The sequence below is a fragment of the Mirounga leonina genome, unplaced genomic scaffold, assembly GCF_011800145.1.
Source record: "Mirounga leonina isolate KUSES-001 unplaced genomic scaffold, KU_Mleo_1.0 Mir_448, whole genome shotgun sequence".
Classification (NCBI taxonomy): domain Eukaryota; kingdom Metazoa; phylum Chordata; class Mammalia; order Carnivora; family Phocidae; genus Mirounga; species Mirounga leonina.
The window spans coordinates 2074077-2096855 of record NW_023270758.1 but is presented as its reverse complement, the minus strand read 5'-3'; the positions used below and the strand labels follow the sequence as shown (position 1 = coordinate 2096855).

Below are 22779 nucleotides of genomic sequence, written 5' to 3'. Positions count from 1 at the left end.
TTTTGCAGTAAATTATTTCCTATTTTGTGGAGCGCTAGGGAACTCTGAATTGGTTAGATTTATTGTTAGTGTGGGAAAACAGTTAAACCATTTCTCTTTTGTACTATGTAAGTACAGGTATGTTTGTATTAGCATTTGGGGAAAAATCCACAGAATTCCTAATTCACAAAAGAAAGTAAGCAGGTGAAGGAACAGATCCTGTAACTGGAAGTCTTTAATCCAGATGTACATGTACAGGTGGTCTTTATTAATTACCATTTTTACAGACAAAATAATTAAGGTGATATGATTTTCCAAGGTCACATGGAAAATGTCAGGGGCGTAACAAGAATCTGAGTTTCCTGCCTCCTGGTATGAAGGCTCACCCTGTTTTTGATGATAAAGATGAGAGCTGGATAAACTGACATGGGGTTTAGGGACTAGGAGTGTGTGGTGGGGCAAAAAAAAGACCCTGAAAGAGAACCACAGGCATGTCTGAACAATCTGGGAACATTCGCATTCCTACCCATTGCACTTTTCAGACAAACGAGGTCTGATATTTGTTGGGTGAAGGAAGGCTGGCTGGCCATCTTCAGTCCCCATTAGGAGAATGATGTGGGTAAATCACCACTGCCTAATGTTTTGCTGGTATTGAAACTTGATATGTGGGTACACTGAGAATGGAATCATTACCCACAGGCACATTAACAGAACTCTCAGCCCAGTGCAAAAAATAAAAAATAAAAACACCCAAACCTATTTACTAACTTACACTGAGAAATTTATCAGTGAGACTGATCCTTGCGTTCCCCATCAGCACATGCCCACCATGTGGTGAGCTTGTAATGAGGGACGTGGCCATTTAGAATTATGTTAATGGATGATGTCATGGAACCTAGATAAAATGGATGCACCCATCTCCATCCACACAGAGAGACATCTGCTGCACTGAGCCAAGTGGCTCCTGGGCTGATGATGGAGATCCATAACCAAATCAGCCTGCCTTTCCATTTTCTTTTTTTTTAAGATTTTATTTATTTATTTGACAGAGAGAGACACAGTGAGAGAGGAAACACAAGCAGGGGGAGTGGGAGAGGGAGAAGCAGGCTTCCCGCTGAGCAGGGAGCCCGATGTGGGGCTCGATCCCAGGACCCCGGGATCATGACCTGAGCCGAAGGCAGCCGCTTAACCAACTGAGCCACCCAGGTGCCCCTGCCTTTCCATTTTCTCAGGCTGACACTCCTCCCCACTCCACCCACAATGAGCTGTTTTTTCTGTAGATATGTTATGACCTTCCTTCAGTCAATCTGCAGTCAAGTTTTGCCTTGGGGACCTGCCTCTCTAAAAGGTGACTTTGCATCTCTTTGCTCTAATCCATTATACATATGCTTTTACAAAGTGTGATTTTTTCTAGACAGCGATTTTATTTCCCTATTTCTAGAATTTTTTTCAGGGCATTTTTTTTTTTCCAGGGCAATTTTAACAGGGCAGTTCTAATGATCAACTGCATGTACTGCCTATCATGTCAAAAAGACCTGACTTAGGGGTGCCTGGGTGGCTCAGTGGGTTAAGCATCTGCCTCCGGTTCAGGTCATGATCCTGGGGTCCTGGGATTGAGCCCTGCATCGGACTCCCTGCTCAGCAGGGAGTCTGCTTCCCCTCTGCCTGCAGCTCCCCTGCTTGTGTTCTCTCTCTCTCGCTATCTCTCTCTGTCAAATAAATAAATAAAATCTTAAAAAAACACCTGACTTAATTTTTTTTCTTAAAACATCTTTAAACATATATGTCAAAAATGTAATGTATTCCTGACGCTTGTGTCCAGATATAAATTCTAAATGGGGTAAAAGAGCCAACAAATATTAAATGTTCTCAGATACGATATGTTCTACCATGTATCAAGATGAAAATACACCCATGTCTAGAACAATGGAGAAATTCCAGTCCATGTATCAAAGAGGGTATTGGAGAATCTAAAAATTAATCCACTGTACTATCAAATAACTACAGGGATAACTTAGATTTTTTTCCTTGAAGACTTATTCCAGGGCACCTGGGTGGCTCAGTCAGTTAAGCATCTGCCTTCCGCTCAGGTCATGATCCTAGGGTCCTGGGATAGAGCCCCACATTGGGCTCCCTGCTCAGCGGGGAGTCTGCTTCTCCCTCTACCCCTCCCCCCTGCTCATGATTTCTCTCTTTCTCATGCTCTCTCTCTCTCAAATAAATAAATAAAATCTTTAAAAAAATACTTATTCCATTGGATAATCATAATGAGCCTTGTAGATGTGGTAAAATTATCTGTAAATAGGTCTCTTTATGAAAATTTAAAAAGTGCATGTAACTAACCTAAGGGAATTTGTTTAAACTTATAAGATGTTTAAAAAGCAGCAAATCTGGCTCCAATGTCATTTATAGTTTTGGTTATAAGATGGACTTTTCCTGGAGGTAGAGCAACGTGTTCTATATTCACAGATAACAAACTATACTTTCATGAGGTCCCTGGGCAAAGCTGGCTTCTTGCGGTCTTACCTCCCAGAGCTGGTGTGGGAGGCTGGAGGAAGAAGGTGGAATGGGAGTGCTGTTGGTGGAAGGAAAAGCTGCCAGCTTCTAATGCCTACCCCTGTTGTATCTAAAACTTTTCTCGAAAGACTTGAGCATACAAAGCTATTAAGCTTGAAATAAATTTTCTATTGTAGAATAGCCTAATAGCTGTTTCCGGGATTGACTGTTGATTTTAGGAAACTGTAAGGAACAAAGGATGCTTGGTAAGAGGAAATCATGAACCAGAGGAAAACAGCTGTAGGGGTCTCACCATGCTGAGGTTTTGGTTATTTAATAGCCAAATGCCTTTCCTCTGGGTTTAATGGTTTGTGCATATAATACGTTAAAGGACAATCCTAGGCTGAGTTGTAAAGCAAACTGACATTAGTTGTGGCTATTAAAAAAAAAAAAATCAATCACTGTTTTCACCAGAGAAGGGAGATAGTTCTGTCTGATTTTCAGGTTGCTTGATTGCTCAAGTATCCTCTTTCATAAACATATTCTTCCTCAATCGTCAGACCAGTACGTGGTTGTGCAAAAATAGAATGGTCATCTTCTTTCCATGCCAGCAGAGATGTGGTTCTGTGCTATGTTCTACAAACTCTTTAAGATCCCTTATGTTTACGTATGTACATATATATTTTGTCTACTATGAAATATTTAGATTTTAAGTTTTAAAGCTTTCTCATTGTACCGTGCAATTTTTTTCATGAATTTCATATAAACCATAAGTTTGAATGTTTTATAGTTACAAAACAAAAAGGCTTTATAGTTTCAAAATAAGCATATGAAAACACAGTGGCATGAAGTGACATGGCTCATGGGGTGGAGAGGAAGCGGCCATTCACAAGACCAAACCCACATACATGCAGGAGACAGCAATTAAGAGGCCAAGGATAGGGATGTTTTGAAAATATACTTAAAACAAGATCAAAGAAGATCTTTGGACCTTTGAAAATTCCCCAGAAAGTGAGTGAAAAACAATAGCCTTCTCTCTTTTTTCAGAGCTCTGACTCAGACCTCCTACTAGAAGGACATTGCAAAGTTGGAATATGTTATTTTAAAATACTACATATATTCCTTTAAGTGAGTTAAACTATTATGTGCAATTTTTTTTTTTAAGATTTTGTTTATTTATTTATTTGACAGAGAGAGACACAGCGAGAGAGGAACACAAGCAGGGGGAGTGGGAGAGGGAGAAGCAGGCTTCCCGTGAAGCAGGGAGCCCGATGCGGGGCTCGATCTCAGGACCCTGAGATCATGACCTGAGCCGAAGGCAGACGCTTAACGACTGAGCCACCCAGGCGCCCTTGTGCAATTTTTTTTTTTTAAAGATTTTATTTATTTATTTGAGAGAGAGAATGAGAGAGAGAGAGCACATGAGAGGGGGGAGGGTCAGAGGGAGAAGCAGACCCCTTGCTGAGCAAGGAGCCCGATATGGGACTCGATCCCGGGACTCCAGGATCATGACCTGAGCCGAAGGCAGTCGCTTAACCAACTGAGCCACCCAGGCGCCCTATGTGCAATTTTTTTTGAAGGATCCTAAAAGCAGTCATGTATGTATACAACATAATTACATAGGTGGCCCACCGTGAGTCTTCACATCCTAGGAGGCTCCAAGGGCACCCCTATTTCTTTTCTCACAATCACTGGGTACACCTATAATCCAGAGGAACTTGGGCAACTCAGAAGCTCTCAAACTTAGCAAGGAGATGTCAAAACAAGGGTTGCAATGCCACACTTCCTCTGCGCAGCTCTCCCTGAACACTCCACTCCCCATACCCTAGTCAAGTCAGATTCTTCTGTTGTAAATTCTAACAATATCCAATTCTTTTCTAGCACTCAGCAGTTTGTAATTATATATTCATTTTCTGATTCCTTGGACAGGTCTGCCTCCGTACTAGACAGACAGCAAGCTGTATAAGGCACTGTTTATTTTTTGTTCTACTTAGTCCAGTGCCTGGTGTATGGCATGTATTCAATAAATATTTATTGACTATATGAAAGTGGTATTTGTCTTTCTGATGTTATTCCTGACCTAAACTGAGACAGGTATGAGATTACCATGGTATGTGACGGGAGGCAGGGGAAGGAAGCAATGGGGCTCAGAAGTTTCTAAGCAGGTGAAATGCCATGGTTGGCATGGAGTTCTATGTATCAGAGAGAGAAAGGCTTTCCTACTAAGAAGATAGGCATCCTTGACAAGTAGATGACTTCCATTTGCTGCCTGGTTCTGTGATTTTAGGTTTGAATGTTTTCTAGTTTTGTGTTTTATCTTCCCCCCCTTCTCATCCTTCCTCCCTTAGTTTGAAGGCTCAGGAAGAAACCTGAGAATAGACACATTATGAAGAGGAGCTCTTATCAAGGGCTCTAAGGGAATGTTTTATGGCGAGTAGCTTTGCAGAGACCACAGTCATGTTAGGACTGAACATTCTTATTATGATAATGTTGGTTGAGACTTTCAGATCATCTGATTCTCACAGAGGTATTGTGATATAGGCAGCTCAGAATCATGGCCCTTAGTTTATAAATGAGGAAAGGGGGTGGGGATCAGAAGAGGTTGAATTATCCAACTTACAGTGAAAACAAGAGCAAATTAACATTTTTTTGGAGAGTTTACTATGTGTTGAGGCAGTACATTAAGCCCTTTATATTTAGAAAATATACTTTAATCATTACCACATCCCCATGAGATAGGTAACCATTACTATTATTCCCATTTTACAGATGAGGAGACTGAGACCTAGAGAGATCAAATTATTTGCCTCAAATTGCATTATCAAGAAGCACAGAGCCAGGCTTCAAACTCAGGTAGTCTGTGTCACACCACCACGCTAATGAGTAGCACTGGGAGATCTCCAAGAGTACACTGTGTTATTTGAACTTGCTTCTATAGGTCTGACTCCTGGTTTAATTGCTACTTTATGTTGCCAATTTGTTTTTTTAATCTGTTTGCAGTTTCAGCTGAGTTTAGAATATATCACTCAGAAACCACAGTGATCATTACCTATAACTAAAATTAGGTCAACCAGGTTCAGATATAAATCCCCTATATTTACTAATTAAAATAACTGCTGAATACATTTACTAATTTTATTTTTTAGAGGTGCTCATTGCTTAATTACTACAGGGCACATCTACTGAATATACTGGGGAATACTTGTACTATTCTCTGACACTCTACAAAACATTAAGGGGTATTTTAAAAAAAAAGTCCATGAAAACACGTGATTTAGTTCTTTTTAGACTATTATCTCTTCAAGGAGATGACAGTGACCTACAGTAACCAGCACATTTTGTGCCCTCCACAGATCCAAGTCCCTCTTTCTATGGGTTCCCTTTACATTGTATTTTGTCACTGAAAAGAGAACATGAAAATGTTGTAATCTGTAGCTGATAAGAACAATTGCAACAAAAGGTACCCTTGCTTAGAGTTCCAGAGAGGGAAGTGATCCAGTCAAGATTTGGGGCTTGTGCACAGAGCTGTGACCCAAATTAGACATCTGAACTCCTGGTCAGGAGGGCAGTGAGCAGAGTTCAGTACAGGAGTGTCATTTATGTATCTTTGGAATATCACTGACTGCATTTGAAAGTCATGTTAGAAAGGATATTGGCTGGTTTGGGGCTTCTCGTGTTATCTGTGTCTCTTCCCCTCTCCATTATGGATAACTGAGGTTTTAAATTGAGGTTTTAATAAACAGCAGTGACATTCTAGTAGATGAAGGAAGGGGGCAGTCCCCGAGGGCAATCTGAACTTCTGCTTAGTATATTTACTCTTGCTGTTTTCCTTCCTCCTCATTTGTAATTCAGGAGGCTCTCTGAGAAGAGAGAGACAGCGAGGCTTGAGGCTTCTTAGATGGATCGAAGGATCACGAGCTGGGATACCAAGTTCTATGAAAAGGTCTGCTATTGAATTTGCTCTACCTTTAGGCAAATCATTTGATTGTGCTGTGCTTTGGTGTCTTCCCGTGCTTGCTAAGTGTGAATAACATGTATTTGACTATTTTGTGATTATTATTGAGTCTTTTAAATGTGTGGGTGATTTATTTTTCCAGGCCAGCTGCTCAGGTATAAAATGAAAATCTGCTCCTTTGAGATGCTAGGCTCCATGGCCGTCCACTGACCTCCAAATCCTTGAGTGCAGCAGCTGTCTAGTGACTCAGTTTGCAGTCTCTGAGCTGTGGCTCCTCAGGTTTACTCTATAGTTGGGGGGCGTACCTTTTTGTCTCCTTTGTTTTCAGGAACGAAATATGTCACTTTACATACTCTTGCAGCTTTCACCCTCCTCCCCACCCCCTCTAAAAATATGAAGGCTTTCTTTTGGCACGGAGCTGCTTTATCTGACACTGATTTCAAGAGATGGCGGGAGAGGTGACCTGGTAAACAAACTGAATTCTTTGGACTGGCTAATATAGTTCCCTTTTGATGACGTGGGCCAGGACCACTAGAGGCTTGAACTAGATTTAGGAAGGTTCCTGCTCTTTGCAGTTTTGGCAGGAAGCAGTCAGGGAGTATACTGAAAAGAGAGAACACAAAGTATCCTCCCCCTTTCCCCGCCCCGTGTTTTTGTTAGTTATATAGCCTACCTCACATTAGGCAACAAGACGTCCCCGTTAACCAAAAAGTGCGGAGCTGAGATTCTTAGAAGCTACTAAAAATGTTTGTGGGTAAAGGACGATTTTGTTCCTCATCAGTGGATCACCATACCACTGTTTCACAAATGACAATCTCTGAAGAGCAATACTGGAGTAAACGGAAAGGCTTGTTTCTTTGGAACTATAATAAAATGTATTTACATTATTTCTAGTGCAGTGAAATTAAAAGCAGTTTCTAAACAAACCTGGAAAGGTGTTGAAGCTAGAGAACCTGTGAAGGGTGTTACTCCTTAGTTGTAGCTTGGTTGTAGCAGCAGGAAGAACTTCAGACACGGGAACACAGGGTAACCCTTCAGTTCTGAAACGTTGCTAAGTCTCCTCGTGCTAGAAATGATCAAAGAAACATCCTGCTAAATGACTGCTTCCAGAGCTGAGTTTAAGAGTGTTGGGTCCAACTTCCGCCTGTTAGTTCAAGGAAACTAGCAGCAAGGGACTCTGATTTGTGTGTGTGTGTTGGGGGGGGGCTGGTCTTCATTTTGGGGCAGGGTCGTCAGTACATCAAAATATTACTTGCAGGTGTCCCAGCTGCAGTAGCTTCCAACAAAGGCAGAGCTTTCACTGATGCCTCTTAGAAACGTGTAGCCAGCAACTTGCCAGGCTCGGGGGACAGGACTGGGAGGAGGGGAGGGGTTGGTGATATCCTCTCCCCCCCCTCCCCCCAGATTCCTGACGGCTTAGTAGCTCCTCCGGAGCAGGGTGGAGGCCCTAGGGGTGGGGGTCTGGCTCGTCGGCTCTAAATGTAAATAGGAAACCACGCAGCCGAGCCAGTGACAGTTAAGAACTGGCAGCGTCCGTCCCAGGCAAGGTGTTGGTCTGACAGTATGGACGTACGAACGGCAGGGGACTCCCCTCTCCTCACCCCCGGGTCGATCTGCACAACCAGGTGGAAGTCCTGCCCGGGCCGTGGGGGGATGAGGCGCCCAGAGGCAACGACTAAAGCGAGGAAGGACCAGAAGACCTAAGGGCACCACTTTGGAGGGACCGGACGGTTTCAGGAACTACCTTCTGAAGTATCGCCCCTACCCTAAGAAAATTAAAATCACCTCCGCCATTACATGGAGCCCCAGCCCAGACGGAAGGCGGGGACGCGCGCCGGCCGAACGCGCGCTCCCTTTGCCCCGCCTCCCGGCCCGAGGCTCAATGAGCCGGGGAGCGCGCCCCGGTCTCTCCTACGTGCTCCGGGTGGAAACTGGCGCCGGCGGCGGCGGCGTTCCGCGGGCGGAAAGGAAGGGGGAGGCGGGAAGGCTGCGCGCCGCCCGCTCCTCCCCACCCCCCGCCTCGGCCCTGAAGGGGCTGGATGGGCAAGTTGGGCGCGATGGCTCGAGCCCGGGCGGCGGCGGCGGCGGCCGGAGGCGGCGGCGCCTCCTCCTCCTCGCCCCGGCGCCGGCGGTGATCCGAACGAGCGGCCGCGGCCCCCGATGAGACTGTTCGTGGGCTGGCTGTGCCTGAGCCTGGCGTCCGTGTGGCTGGCGCGGAGGATGTGGACGCTGCGGAGCCCGCTCACCCGCTCCCTGTACGTGAACATGACGAGCGGCCCCGGCGGGCCGGCGGCGGCCGCGGGCGGCAGGAAGGAGAACCACCAGGTACGCGGCCGGCCGGGATCGGGCCCGGGCAGTGCTGGGGCGGGGGCGTGGCGGCCCGGCCTTCCCGCGCTCGGCCCGGCTATTGTGCGGGGCGCCGCGGCGAGAGGGGGCCACCCGGGCCGTCGCCCCCGCCGCCCCGGCCCTTCAGAAAGTTTTCCCGACGTCTTCCCGGCCGGGCGCTGCGGCCGCCACCGCCGGGCGCTGGGCCCGGGGCCCCGCGGCGCCTTTTGTTCCCGGGCGCGGGCGGAGAACGGCCTCCCGTTCCTCCCGGGGCTCCAGGGTGGGCCCCGGAGCCCCGCATTGTTCCCGGCTCCCGGGCGGTGATCGCAGGCGCCCGGCCGCAGGGCGCAAGAACTTTGGGGCGGGCGCGTGGCCGCGGGCATCCATCTGGCCCCGGGGCCTGCAGTGTAAACGACCAGACCGAGCCCATTACCCTGGACTGCCTTCGTAACCCCCGGGAATCAAAGCGAAAAGCCGGTCCCTCTTTTTGTCTGGTCGAATGTCTGAGCATACAAAGGGCCATAAAGAAATTTAACCCTGCATCGTGAGCCATTTAACTCTCCGGGCTCATTCGGGTGACATTTTCCCTCGGCAGTTAAAAAAAAAAAATGTGTTTGACAGGTCCTCACACTCCCATCCTCCTGCACCTTCCCCCTCCGACCTAAGAGAGATCTTTAAACTTCGGTGTTGGTTATCTGACAGGAAAGATGTGGTTAGAAAAGAAGATGATGCAAGCTTTTCCTGGAAGGGTTTTTTAAAAAACAGAATTAGGCAGGAGTGAATTCCTTTCAGAGTTGCGGATCGTGAACCGTGCGAGGTGACGGGTTAGGTCTTTTCATTAGCTGAGTTTTGTGCCACTTAACAGAAGTATGTGCTGGTCAACTGCAGAATTAAGAGTGATACTTCATTTTTGACCGTAATGTAGTTTGTGGTTAACCTTGGATTCATTGAAAGGAGGCTTTCGAACTCTGCCGGAGTGTTGGCTTATAATTGCTAGCATTTATAGTGCATTTTGCCTTTCCAGAGAGCAGTAAGCGATTATTCCCCATTTTGTGTCTCATCGTTTTCATAGATTTCTCATTTTCCTATGTTAGGTTTCTTATTATGCCAGGCGTTCAGAGAGTTTACACTGGGGTGGATTCCGTGTATTCTAATGAAAGTAAAGAATTATCTAAGGACATAAAGCAATTCATTAAGAAAAGTAGTGTTTAGTTTTTATCTAGTAATTACTGATCGTGGCCCCTTTTCTCTTTTTAAAGGAAATCATAAATTTCTGTGAAATTTTTTGTGATCCCACAGCTATTGTAATTTGTTAGGTAATCATGCCTATGATATTGTTAGGAGTATACTTCAAGTCAGTAGGTGATCTTCAATTGTAAAACCACATTCTTTTCAACGGGTTAATTACTTAACACTAATCATTCTCAGAGAAAACCCTAAAGCACTGCAGTGATAATATACAGTTACCAGAATGTCACATAGCCATATGGAATATGGATGGTGGTGTAAAACAATGAGTTAGAAACGTCATTTTCAATAATTGGTAGAAATAAGGTTCTGGGTAGGATAAAAAGGAGGCAGGATTACGGTTGAGTCTCTTAGCTGTAGGTGTTTATGACTCCTGATTATGTCTACTATAGCACACTTGATACGTTTTCACTGCTTATGGAAGAATTGGTTATATTTTAAAAATTGAAAAGCTGTTTAAGTAGTTTGGTTTTTCTGGAATCTAGGTAGACTATAGCTGTAGACAATGCCTCACAATATCCCCTAACAGGAGGTACTTTCTAATTTGTACCTTTTTAAAACTGAATCAGTTAGATTCTGAGGAAAACTGATACTGGTTTCAGATACCTCCTTTACTTTGTTACACTTCTGAGATACTCAGGTGTGTGTGTACACAGGTGTGTTTTAACCAGTGGGACTAACAGTTTGGCAGCTACGTTCTCCAAGGTGAAGACTAATCTGGTACTTTCTGAATATGTAGCGGGGGGGATTGGACCTTTTCCTTAGAGTGATCAATCCAGAGGTTATTTTGAGGTGATGTGTTGACGTTATGAAAATATTGCCCATGAATAAAGATTAAAATGAACAAAAGAAATGTGTGTGTAGAAACCACAGTGAGATAAAGTGAAAGAGGGGACTCTCCCCTCTGCAGAATGCCTGTGTTGATGATTTATATTCCAGGATCCTAGGTTTGCCTTACAAACTTTCTGACTTGTGAAGTAACTTAACTCTAACATTCTTTCCCCCTTCAAATTTATAGTTTCATGCAAGGTTTTCTGGTGTTCATTTGGGTGTGTGGGTTCCATAGCCAGCCACATCTGGTTCTTTTGGATTTGCATGAAAGTGGGGTTATGGATTTAATTGAACCGTACTTAGCACAAGTTTTCTTTATGGTTATTTTATTAAGAAATTATGGTGGAGGATTCTCTGGTTAAAAGAGAGGTCTTGGGAAATGTTTATCATTAAAAATTAGTTAGTATCGCCTGGAGATGAGATGCAAGGCTCCTTTGAGCTAAAGTCGCTCTAAAATAGTAGGAGCAGCACCATTTTAATAACTTGGTTGGGTGTGCTAGCTTCAAAACTGGGATTATTTTTCACTTTGGGAAAGGGAGGAGCAAGGAAGGGCTTTTCTTAGAGCCAGGATATGGCTTGCAGGCCAAATTGGGCTCACTGACCTTTGATACAGCCTATGAAGGCAGATTAGTTTTACATTTTTAAACGGTCGCAAAAAATATATAATATTTTGTAATATGTGAAAATTTCTTATATGAAATTCAGATTCCAGTGTCTACAAATAAAGTTTTGTTGGCATAGGGCCACCACATTCGTTTACTTGTCTACAAGTGCTTCTGCGCTGCAGCGGCTGACTAGCGTGGTTGGTACTTTATGACCTACAAGTGGCCCCTTCTAGAAAATGAGTTTTCCCCAAAGAAACTTTCCAGCTTCCTTCATCAGCAGCACATTTCTTAATCACAGGTTGCACAGTGGATAGTTTGACTCATTGGGAAGAAATAGAGCCAGGCAGTGAGAAACTAGATATGTCACTTTTCAGTATTGGCAGGCTTGGAACTTAAAAAGAAGATAGCAACAACAAAAACTTTGGATCTAGGGTTTTTGATGCATTGTACCTACTACTTAAAGTTAATGCAGCTATTTTGGAGCTACTGAAACTTGAAAGGACTCTAAGGCCCCACTCTAGGTTCTTGATAATAACAGTCATTCAATAGTTTCTGAGTCGATGGAGCAAAAAAAGAATTGTTATGGGACTCTGTGGAACCAGGCCAAGACGGTTTCTTCAGGTGATGTACTGTAAGGATTTTTAAGAGCACAGGTAACATTGGTTATCTGGAATTAGTAAGGTGTAACTTAAAATTGCAAGTTTGTGTATATCTGCCTTATTTTTTCACCTTTTTATGTAAGTTCAGAACTGTGTTATGTTACAAGCAGTGATAAGATTTAAGATAATTGAAACGATTGTTTTTTTTCCAAATTAAAAAAATACTTGGACATCACAGCCATAGGTCAAAGGTTGTGCTGTGGACAGGTCCAGTCTCCTGTCCCCTCACTCATTTAGTCGTGGAGGCTGACCAAAGTCAGGCATGAGTTAACAATGCTCAGGAGCAGTCGCCAGCTAGCCAGATGGACACTGGTGGATTTGTGTCCTCTTCTGAACTGCCTTCCAGAACCTGGAGGCCTTTGTAGCTGAATACCAAAGAGGTTTTGTAAAGAGTTTCTTTCCTTATAATCTGTGTTGAAACCCTGTATAAGTGTTTGCCTCAATTTCACGGAACACTAGGATCTCTCTCTTCTGCTGGATATACCAGAGGCCTTTATATTCCCCTTTGAAGGTGCTTGAGGGCACCCTGGTAATTGCCAGTAAAAAACAGCTGTTTAGACCTTCTGAAGCTTTGGTAAAATCTTAGGATTATAAAATTCTAGCAGTGAGTGACTATTTGAAATGAAAATTGCCAATAATTTATTTATTAAATCAAAGCTGAAACAACTTAATCTAATCCATATGAATTGTTTCCCTACATGGATGTGAGGGTGCCCTGTCATTCACATCTCGCATAAAGAGGTTGAAAATCTCACATAAAGAGGTTGTTGGTTTAGGTTTGTGTCATTTGTGGAAAAACAATGAATGGTTTGAAGATTTACTCTTATGCTGTGCTTAGCTGCAAGAAAGTGTCAATGATTGAATGTCTAGACTGATAGGACTCATTGCAGAACTTAGAATGTGATTTTTGAATCCTTAGCTGTCAGGTCAGTGTCGTCAGGCCTGGCCTGACCACCCCCGGTAGTAGAAAAGATTCTGTGTTCATGGATCCCATCAGTGGAGCCTTTCCAATTGTTTTTAGTGGTACTAAATGCCTCAGGTCTTTGGTTACTCATTCCTTTTGAGAATGGCTGGGTGCCCAGACCTACAGTGTGGCTTTTAGGCATTCCCTTGAACTTCAGTTCTCTGACTGACTTTTGTGGGCCTTGGACAGGAAGGGGAAGGAAATCAAGTTATTGTGCTTCTATTGTGTGCCAGACGCTTTAATGTATCATCCTCTCTCATCTTCATAACAACTCCCAGAGGTAGGTGCTACACCCCCTTTTTTGATAGAAGATTGAGCCTAAGAGAGATAAAACTTGCTCGGGAGACAGTTGGTAGGTGGCAGATTTGGGTTTTGACCCCAGCTCTGTCTGGTTTCAAGGCCCAAGCTTTCCCCACCTTTTCATGATGTCTGTCCTAGGAAACTTTGTGTTGTCAGAGGGTCTGTGAAAGTAGGCTGCCTCCTTAATAGGTAACTGCCTCCACTGTAGTGGACCTCTGTGTAGACACTGAAGCTATGTAACTATACAAAAATACCAGTTGGAGTTTTGCAGCTTGTGAGTTAGACAGGGATGGGACAACTGTTCCACGTTTTGGCCTTCATCCAGTTTGTGCATGCTTTGGTCAAGCTTAATGTTGGAAAAAAAAAAATCTTACCTATGGTGTCTTTTTTTCTGACACCAACTAATTCTCTGGCACTGGCTGGGTGTCCTACAATTCATTTCTGTTCTGACACAACCCAGAATTAACATCTGTCCAGAAGTTTAAGGGCTCCATCCTAGAAGACGGCCATCCCTTCAGATGCCAGCTGCAAGTTGTGGGTGCACAGACTACCTACCCATGCTTCTGCCCGATTTGGTTACAAATTCTGGGGTTCTCACAACCCTCCATCAGGTTAGATAATTTGCTAGAATGACCCAGAACTTAGGAAAATACTTTACACGTTTACTGGTTTATTATAAATTATAGGCTGCAATTCAGGAAGGGCCAAATGGATGAGATGCATAGGGCAAAGTGTGGGGGCGGGTGGACGGTGGCACAGAGCTTCTGTGTCCTCTCCAGGTGAGCCACCCTCCCAGCACATCAGTGTGTTCAGCAACCTGGAAGCTCCCAGAACCCTGTTGTTCAGGGGTTTTATGAAGGTTTCATTACCTAGGCATGACTGATTAAATCATTGGCGTTGGTGATTGAACTCAATCTCTAGCTCCTTTCCCTTCCCTACAGATTGGTGGTGGGGCTGAAAGTTCCAGTAGTACCCCCCCCCCATCATACTAACATGCAAAATATTCTCTTATCACTCAGGAGATTCCCCAAGGGTTTTAGGAGCTCTGCCTGGATCTAGGGGTTAAAGACCAAATATTTATTTTTTAATTATACCATATTACCTAAAAGCAGGATGTTGGCTTTTTAAAATAATTTTCTTTTTTTTTTTTTTTAAGATTTTATTTATTTATTTGAGAGAGAGAGAATGAGAGAGAGCACATGAGAGGGGGGAGGGTCGGAGGGAGAAGCAGACTCCCTGCAGAGCAGGGAGCCCGATGCGGGACTCGATCCCGGGACTCCAGGATCATGACCTGAGCCGAAGGCAGTCGCTTAACCAACTGAGCCACCCAGGCGCCCTAAAATAATTTTCTAATTCCAATTCTACTACTGTGCTCAAGTCCTTTGTATTTTGGAAGAAAAGACTATTATATAACACGTTTGACTATTGAGGAACTCAAAAAGAAATTCAGAAAAGCTTCTAATTGTATCCCTTGGTCTGATAAGCAAATATAATCTTATAGGAAAATTGGATTTATGCTTTGAAGGAATGATTCATCCACCAAGGTTATATAAAGCTTAGGAGACGTTCAGGGGCTTAATCTGTAAGACCTGACCTAATACCTTATTATTTTGATTAGTGAATACTGTCACATACACGTTAAGAGCTCATGTCTACCTGATTTGGCTGTTTATGTGTCTAATTTTTAGTATCTTTACAGTCTTGCTGCAAGTAGGGATAACATTGCTATTTACTGTGATTTTTAGAAGATGTCTTGGTTGGTTATCACATTCTACTTTGTACTTGGCATCAGCAGATGACTGCATGGCGTAACTTGGTTTGATTAGAATTCGTTATTTAGAAGATTCCCTTACTTATTTGGATTGAAGAAAATTCAAGTAAGCTTTAAAGGAGGATGCTAAGATGACATTTTTCCAGACACCGGTCTCCAGCTGAGAAGGCCAGCCTACTGTAAGTAGGATGGGAACACAGTCCTTCCAGTGTGAACATTTAACAAGCATGATGCTTTGTTCTTGCCTGCGCACCTTGGTCTCTGTCGTCTTTGAGGAGCACACATTCAAAGAGCTCACCTGCTTGAAAGTGCATGGGAGCCTACAGACAGGCCACCAGTGCTGTGAGCTTGTTACAGCTTTTCATTTAAGCTGGATTGTCTGGAGAGAGGAACTCCAGGGGACCGCCAAATGGTTGCACGGGCTCCTGCATTGATTTTCTCTCTATCAGCATCTAATCTTAGAGCAAGGGACTGCTTATTTAAGGCCTGAAGGTCCTGGCCAAGATCATAATCCCATTATGATTCTTTTGGTTCCCTTGGTTTCTGATTTTTTTCTCCTCTGGAGTGTAAGTTCCTGGAGGCCAATGCATCTTTATTTTCCCTGGATCACTGTTAAGCTGTGATAATTAGGAAACACTAATGAAATTTTCTGGGTTAGCCCATGTAGTCATTCTCAAGCAGTAGTGATTTTGCCTCCCAGGGGATGGACGTTTGGCAGTGTCTGGGACGTTTTGGGTTGTCATGACTAGTGGGGAGTGCTCCTGGCATCTGATGGATAGAGGCTAGGAATGCTGCTAAATATCCTTTCATGCATCGGACAGATCCTAACAAAGGATTATCTGGCCCCAAATGTCAGTAATGCTGAGGCTGAGAAACCCTGTAATTTAGTTGCTATCTAGATCAGATTATCTTTTCTCTAAACACACCCAGTCCAGTTTAGTTGGACAGAATGGTCCTGCTTTCTTTTCTTTAAATGAATCTCAGACACACTGGGTAGACTAAAGAGAAGCTTCTTTGAAGGAAGCTTTTATAAAACAACACGCACCTAGAATAGGAACCCAAATCAGCTGGAAGTGCTTAGAAACCCCAGGTTTCCCGTTTATCCAGAAGTTGTGAGGTGGTAAATGAAATAAATGTGAAGCACTTGGCCAGGTGCCTGGCACAAGGTAGGTGTTCAGTCAGTGTTGTCCTTTGTTGCTTGCTTGTGATGATGCAATTTTGTGGTGAGTGGGTAGGTTTAACCACTGTTTGCAGAAGTGGGTTTAAGCAAGGCCTTTCAGGGGCACCTGGCTGGCTCAGTCAGTGGAGCATATGACTCTTGATCTTGGGATCATGAGTTCAAGCCCCACACTGGGTGTAGAGATTACTTAAATAAATAAAGTAAAATAATAAAATAAGAAAAGCAAGACCTTTCAAAAACCTTGGAGTTTTAGAAACTGACAGAAACCCAGTGACAGCTATCTCCGTGGCTGTCCTTATATCTCCTCTAGGATTTTGCTAGAACCTCCAAATTCTATCTGTGAGGCTGCCTGTGATTTTTTTTTTTTTTAAGATTTATTTATTTGTTTAGAGAGAGAGTGTGTGTTAGCAGGGGGAGGGGTGGAGGGAGAGGGAGAGAGAGAAGCGGACTCCCTGCTGAGCAGGGAGCCCAACCAGCGCTCCATCTCAGGACCCTGAGATCATGACCTGAGCCAAAATCAAGAGTCAGACACTTAACCCACTGAGCCACCCGGGCGCCCTTAGGCTGCCTGTGATTTTAACAATGATTGATTTGACGAACATTTATTGTTCATTTTATCTGTGCCAGGCACTGAAGTCAGTCATTGTCCCTACCTTTATGAAACTTTGTCTCCCTGGGAGGATAGACACTGAACATACAATTATGTACAGTTATTCAATTCAGTGGTCATAAATGTTGCTGAGGAGGTATATGGTATATAGGAGAGGGTATTCGAAAGGGGGAGGGGGGGACCCTGCCTAGTCTGCAAGTTCAAGGCAAACATACTTGAAGAAATATTTAGGCTTAGGTCGAATTAACCAGATGAAGAGAAAGTGGGTTGCGGTGATGGGGGAAATGCAGGGGACAAAGCAAGCACCATGTGAGATAGCCATGAGAAAGGAGCCTTCCAGAAAAAGAGAGGGGTACAGTGTTGTGACACAGCAAATGACCAGGGGTTATGGGTGGCAGACAGTGTTAGGAGGTAAGGCTGTGGACACAAAATGGACAAACTGCGTAGGGCCTGGGAAGCCATATTGAGCATTTTGGGTATTAGCTTTAGACTTATGTGAAGCAGGGTTGTGATGTGATCAGATTTGCATTTAAAAATTTGCATTTTTAAAGAGGTTTGCCAGGTCACTTAAATTTTCAAATGACTTTTAATTTCTGGAAGATAGAAATGCCAGAGGTATGTGTATGTAAAAAAAAAACACCTTTATTGAGATATAATTCACATACCATAAGATTCATCCTTTTAAAATGCACAGTTCAGTGGTGTTTAGTGTTTTCACAGAGTTGTGCAGCCATCACCACTCTAATTTCAGAACATTTTCATCACTCCGGAGAGAAACCCCGTATCCATTAGTAGACACTCTCTCTTGCCAACTACAATCTACTTCCTGTCTCTGGATCTACCTGTTGGACACTATGAAAGTGAAATCATATCATTTGTGGCCGTTTGTGACTGGCTTCTTTCCCTTAGCATAATGTTTTCAGAGTTCGTCCATGTTGTCACATGAATCAGTACTTCACTGCTTTTTGTGGTTGAATAATCCCTATTCTGTTGTATGGATCAGTCATATCTTGTTTATCCATCAGTTGATGGGTATTTGGGTTGTTTCCACTTTTTGGTGATTACGAATAATGCTGCTGTTGGAGTTGACTTTTGTATCCTGCAGGTGGTCAGGAGGAACATGGATTTCAACCTTTATCTTTAAGAAGGAGGGCTTTACTCCTTTTATTCTGTAGCACATTCTGTTCAGTAAGCAGTTTCTTTTCTTTTTTTTTTTAAGATTTTATTTATTTGAGAGAGAAAGAGAGAGATAGAGCAGGAGCAGGGAGGAGAAGCAGGCTCCCCACTGAGCAGGGAGCCCGACACGGGGCTCGATCCCCGGACCCTGGCATCATGACCTGAGCCGCTGGCAGATGCTTAACTGACTGAGCCACCCAGGCGCCCCAGCAGTTTCTTTTCTGAAACCTTGTTTGGCTATAAAGGTTCAACCACATGTGTTAATGTCAACAAATTGAGAGAAATGCGGTTAAGACCTTGAGTTTTCCTCTTGGCACTTGAAAGCAATATTTGCAGTTAATGATGCCAAGTCTTGCTTAGTTCTGGAAGTCAGAGTCCATTGTTGTTCCAGTTGTCCATTTACAAGTGGATGCCAAGGGAATTCTTTGCTCCTCTGTTTCACTTGAATGGCTTCTTGTCCACGTTAATAGAATGTACCTGATTGCCTACTACCAAGGTGATGGCTTTCATCTTGATTAGTGATTTCAGAGAATAAAAAATAAATAAAAGTCAGAGTGGCCTCAGTATTACAGAGTTCAGAATGTGCACCAGAAGGTCATGAGTATAATAAAAAATGGTTTATGACCTGCACTGGGGCATAACTTCAGGCACAATGAATATTAAGAATTAGTTAATGATTAAGCAAGAACATTTTCAGACCAAGGAAAAAAGTGTAGGCAGTAAATAAAAGAAGCTTCAGAGCTTATCATATAGAGTAGAAAAAAGGAAAATTGTTTTCAAGTCCAAGCAGTTTTGGTAAGTGTTTAAATGGTGAATTAACAAAAATCAGTCAACAGTTGGGAGATTTGGTATCTAGTTTGGATATAGGGTTTGTAAAAAAGATGAGTTAATCTTTGTGATTTTAATGTGCCTGTTTGCTTCTTTGTATTAGTTTCTACCTGGTTCCTTTCAATGTTAGTGTCAGGAATGTTACCCAGGATTTCATTCAACATTTAGCAAGCTTCGGCTGACTGTAAAATTGGTCCACCAGTTGTGTAAGGGGTTACAGGACACCTGCTGGTAAGTGGTCATATTTGTGATGGGGAAGCAAGTTACTTTTGGCCAATAGACTGTTTATTGGGAAAAATTGATTGTTTCTTAGCAGATAAAGGATTAATAATAACCGGTCAACCCTACAGTTTCATCATTGTAATTAATGGCCTACTCTTATTTATCAGGCCATGTTAGGGGAATCTCATTGCTGTTATTATAGGATTCTTCTGTGTGTCTGGTACTATATTGAGGATTTGGCTGCATTATCTTGTTTAATCCTGTCAATACCCTACTAGGATAGATAGATACCAGTGACATCTCTAGTCTACAGATGAATGAACGAGGCTCAGAGATTAAGTGACTTGTCTGAGCTTACACAGGAATGGCAGAGCCGGGACTTGACTGTGGAGCTGACTCTAAAGCTGGCCTATTCTACAGTCTACCTCCCCCCTTCCCTGGTATGTTAACTCTAAATGAAAATGGAAAACATTTATTGTGGAGGATTACATTTCATCCACGGTTGAGGTTCTTGAGTTTTGTTCTCAAAAGTGCGTTCTGGTTAGAGCCTGTTCCTAGATACCTGGTTCTCCAGCATGTTATCACTTTGTCTTCTCATTGTTGCAGTGTGACCTTAAGTAACTTCTTAATCTTTCTCAAGCACATATTGCCCCTGTCTGTGAGAATGTCATATGACCTCGCTATTTCTAAAGGCCTCTATATAGCCTACAAGAAGAAAGGCAGATTAATCTGGTCACCGGAGTGTTAACTTCTGCTGCTTACTCTGCCATTGATTTGTTTGGTGGTTTTGAATTAAATCACTGCATTATGTGACTGTTTCCTTATCTAAAAACAAAGTTAATAATGCTAGTTTTTGCCCTCTGATGTTGATTTTCAGTGAAGGAGAAGCCAACAGAGCTTTCCTAGATCTCAGGGTACTGGGGGTATAGAGACTGAAATACTGGGCCAGGGCTCAGAACACCTGGACTGTGGCCTGGCTCTGCCACCTACTAACCTACGAAAGCTGCATGACTCAGAAACCTCGTCAACCTTCCCACACTCCCCCCCACGGCCCCATATGAGAATTAAGTGAGAAATTATGTATGTAGAAGTATTTTATGCTTTATAGGTCATCTAAGTATAAGAGATGATGATTATCCTCAAAGTGCCAAGTGCCATGAGATTATAATACTTGGAAATACTAGATTTGATTTAGTCCTCTGGCTTTTGTTTTTGGACTTCTTAGATGACACTTTAGTTGTGTGTTTTCACTTTTTCTTCTTCTTTTTTAGTGGTATGTGTGCAACAGAGAGAAATTATGCGAATCACTCCAGGCTGTCTTTGTTCAGAGCTACCTTGACCAAGGAACGCAGATCTTCTTAAATAACAGCATTGAGAAATCGGGCTGGCTATTTATCCAATTATATCACTCTTTCGTGTCATCCGTTTTTAGCCTGTTTATGTCTAGAACATCTATCAATGGGTAAGTGAATCTTATGTATTTTTTCCTTATCCTTAGATTTATAAAGAGAAAATGAAAGAGAAAAGTTATTTTGTTGAAGGTGTTGACTACCTCAGCTACAACACTTCTACTAGTCAGAATCCTTGGCAGTGGGTCCAGTATCTTCAGCCTTCTGCAGTTATGCTTTTTAAATTCACCACAACTTGATAAAGAACCCCGTTAGTCTGTTTTTCTATGGTGGGAGTTCTCCTAGGAGCAGTGTTTCTCAGCTTTGATGTGTACAAGAACCAACCTGGAGATCTGGTTAAAATAGAGATTGTGAGTCAGTAGGCCTGGGGCCTGAGATTCTGCATTTTTAACAAACTCCCAAGTGATGCCCATAATGCTGCTAGTTCCCTATGGTAGAGAGTAGCAGGAACTAAATCCTTAACATAAGCTGAAGAGTAAAATCTTTGCCTTAAGCACACTTCCTAGGAGCAGGTTTTTTGGGGGGATTTAATTAATCAACGCAGCAACATGTGATGGCTTATTTCAAGTGAAGGGTCCAAAATCTGTTCTTACATAAGGTCTAGGCTCACGAGAATCTTTTAAGCTTACTATGGAAGTATCTATCTCCAGAGTGGTTCTTGCATATAAATCCATGAAAGAAACTTCAGGAATATTTTTTATCTTGCCTTCGCCAAATTTTCAAACATCCCCAAGGCCTGAGAATCTAGAATGCCAAGGAGAAAGTCAGTAGGGCTCAGAGTTAAAAAGCCTTGTTGGACTGCCTAAAGCCACTTTTTGTTCCCCTTGAGGCTTGGAGCCAGCTTCTCCCGAATGTCTGGGTCCCCAGTCTATCATCTGGTCATTAAATATGTTTTTAGGCACCACCAGCCATTTCTCAAGATTTCGTCCTTGACTTTCTTCATTGTTTATATGAAGTTGCCTTGTTTGCTTTAGCAAACAGTTGTTGTTTTTGTATCGGTAGTTGAGTTGATACAACTTGGTCTGACATTTTGTTTCCAAAATTGGCTGCTCTGAGGGTCTGTTCTGTACTATATTATTTTTCTTTGGAAAGTGGACAAGTCGCTGTAGCAGTAATTCTTATCCTTTATGGGGTCCTTTACCTCTTTAAAAATGAAAAAAGGTAGGAGTCCTCTCTTCAAGTAGTGTTTACATTCAACATTTCACATAGAATTTTGGAAGATTTCAGACTCTGAACCACCTCTCCCCTTCACTCCTACCCCTACCCCCAGCTTCCACCCCATTGGATCCTGGTTAAAATTCCCTGATTTGGAATTTCACAGTTTGGTCAAAGACAGGCAATACATTTAATCAATCCCTTTGGGTTCCCTTATCTATGGCTCTCACCTCCCACTCTTCCAAAACATGTCTTGTCCTGGGTCCTATCTCACCTGAAAGCTTAATTTTGAGCCTGTTGGTACTTTCCATCCATGATAGATTATTACCATGAATGCCTGTCTCTTTCTGAAATAATTACAGGCATACCTCATTTTATTGCACTTCTCTTAATTGCACTTCACAGATACTGCATTTTTTAAAATTTAATTGGAACCTTGGGATAACCATGCATCACACAAGTCTATCAGTGCCATTTTTCCAGTAGCATTTGCTCATTCTGCATTTGTGTGTCATATTTTGGTGATTCTCGCAATATTCAAACTTTTTCATTACTATATTATGATAATCTCTGATCAGTGATTAAGGCTTGGTGAAAACTTAGCTGATGGCTAGCATTTTTTTTTTTTTTAGCAATAAAGTATTTTTTAACTAAGGTATGTACATTTTTTTTTTTAGACATAATGCAGTTGCACACTTTATAGACCACGGTATCATGTAAATGTGACTTTTATATGCACTGGGAAACCAAACAATTTGACTCACTTTATTGTGATATTTGCTTTATTGAAGTGGTCTGGAAGTGGACTTGTAATATCTCTGAGATATCCTGTACTGTATGGTACTTTCTTGAATTAAGAAGATACTTATCAGTCTTTCTTTATATCATCAAGGGGAAGGCCAAGTCAGGAGAGACTTGATAGCTGTTTTCAGAGTTTATGTTATAAGGAAAATATTGATAAGGAAGCACACCTCCTCTATAGATTCTATATCTAGAGAGAACTTAGATTGTGGCCAGAGAACCTAGGATGGTTACTAAACACTAACAGCCGCCCCCCCCCCCCCCC

At 42.8% G+C, this 22779-nt stretch overlaps 1 protein-coding gene across 4 annotated transcripts in view; it reads left to right on the top strand.

Moving 5' to 3' along the window:
• Positions 1-8418: 8418 nt before the first annotated feature.
• METTL9 (methyltransferase like 9) overlaps positions 8419-22779 on the top strand; it is a 47458-nt gene continuing 33097 nt past the window's right edge. Inside the window, exons 1-2 of one of the 4 annotated variants that reach the window (XM_034988071.1) lie at positions 8419-8755; positions 20421-20611. In XM_034988071.1, the coding sequence (XP_034843962.1) occupies positions 8591-8755; positions 20421-20611 (356 nt within the window). In that variant the 5' untranslated portion in view covers positions 8419-8590. Of the gene's footprint in view, positions 8756-18951; positions 19590-20420; positions 20612-22779 lie in introns of those variants that run through there. The other 3 variants (XM_034988070.1, XM_034988072.1, XM_034988073.1) reach the window with 3 other exon arrangements.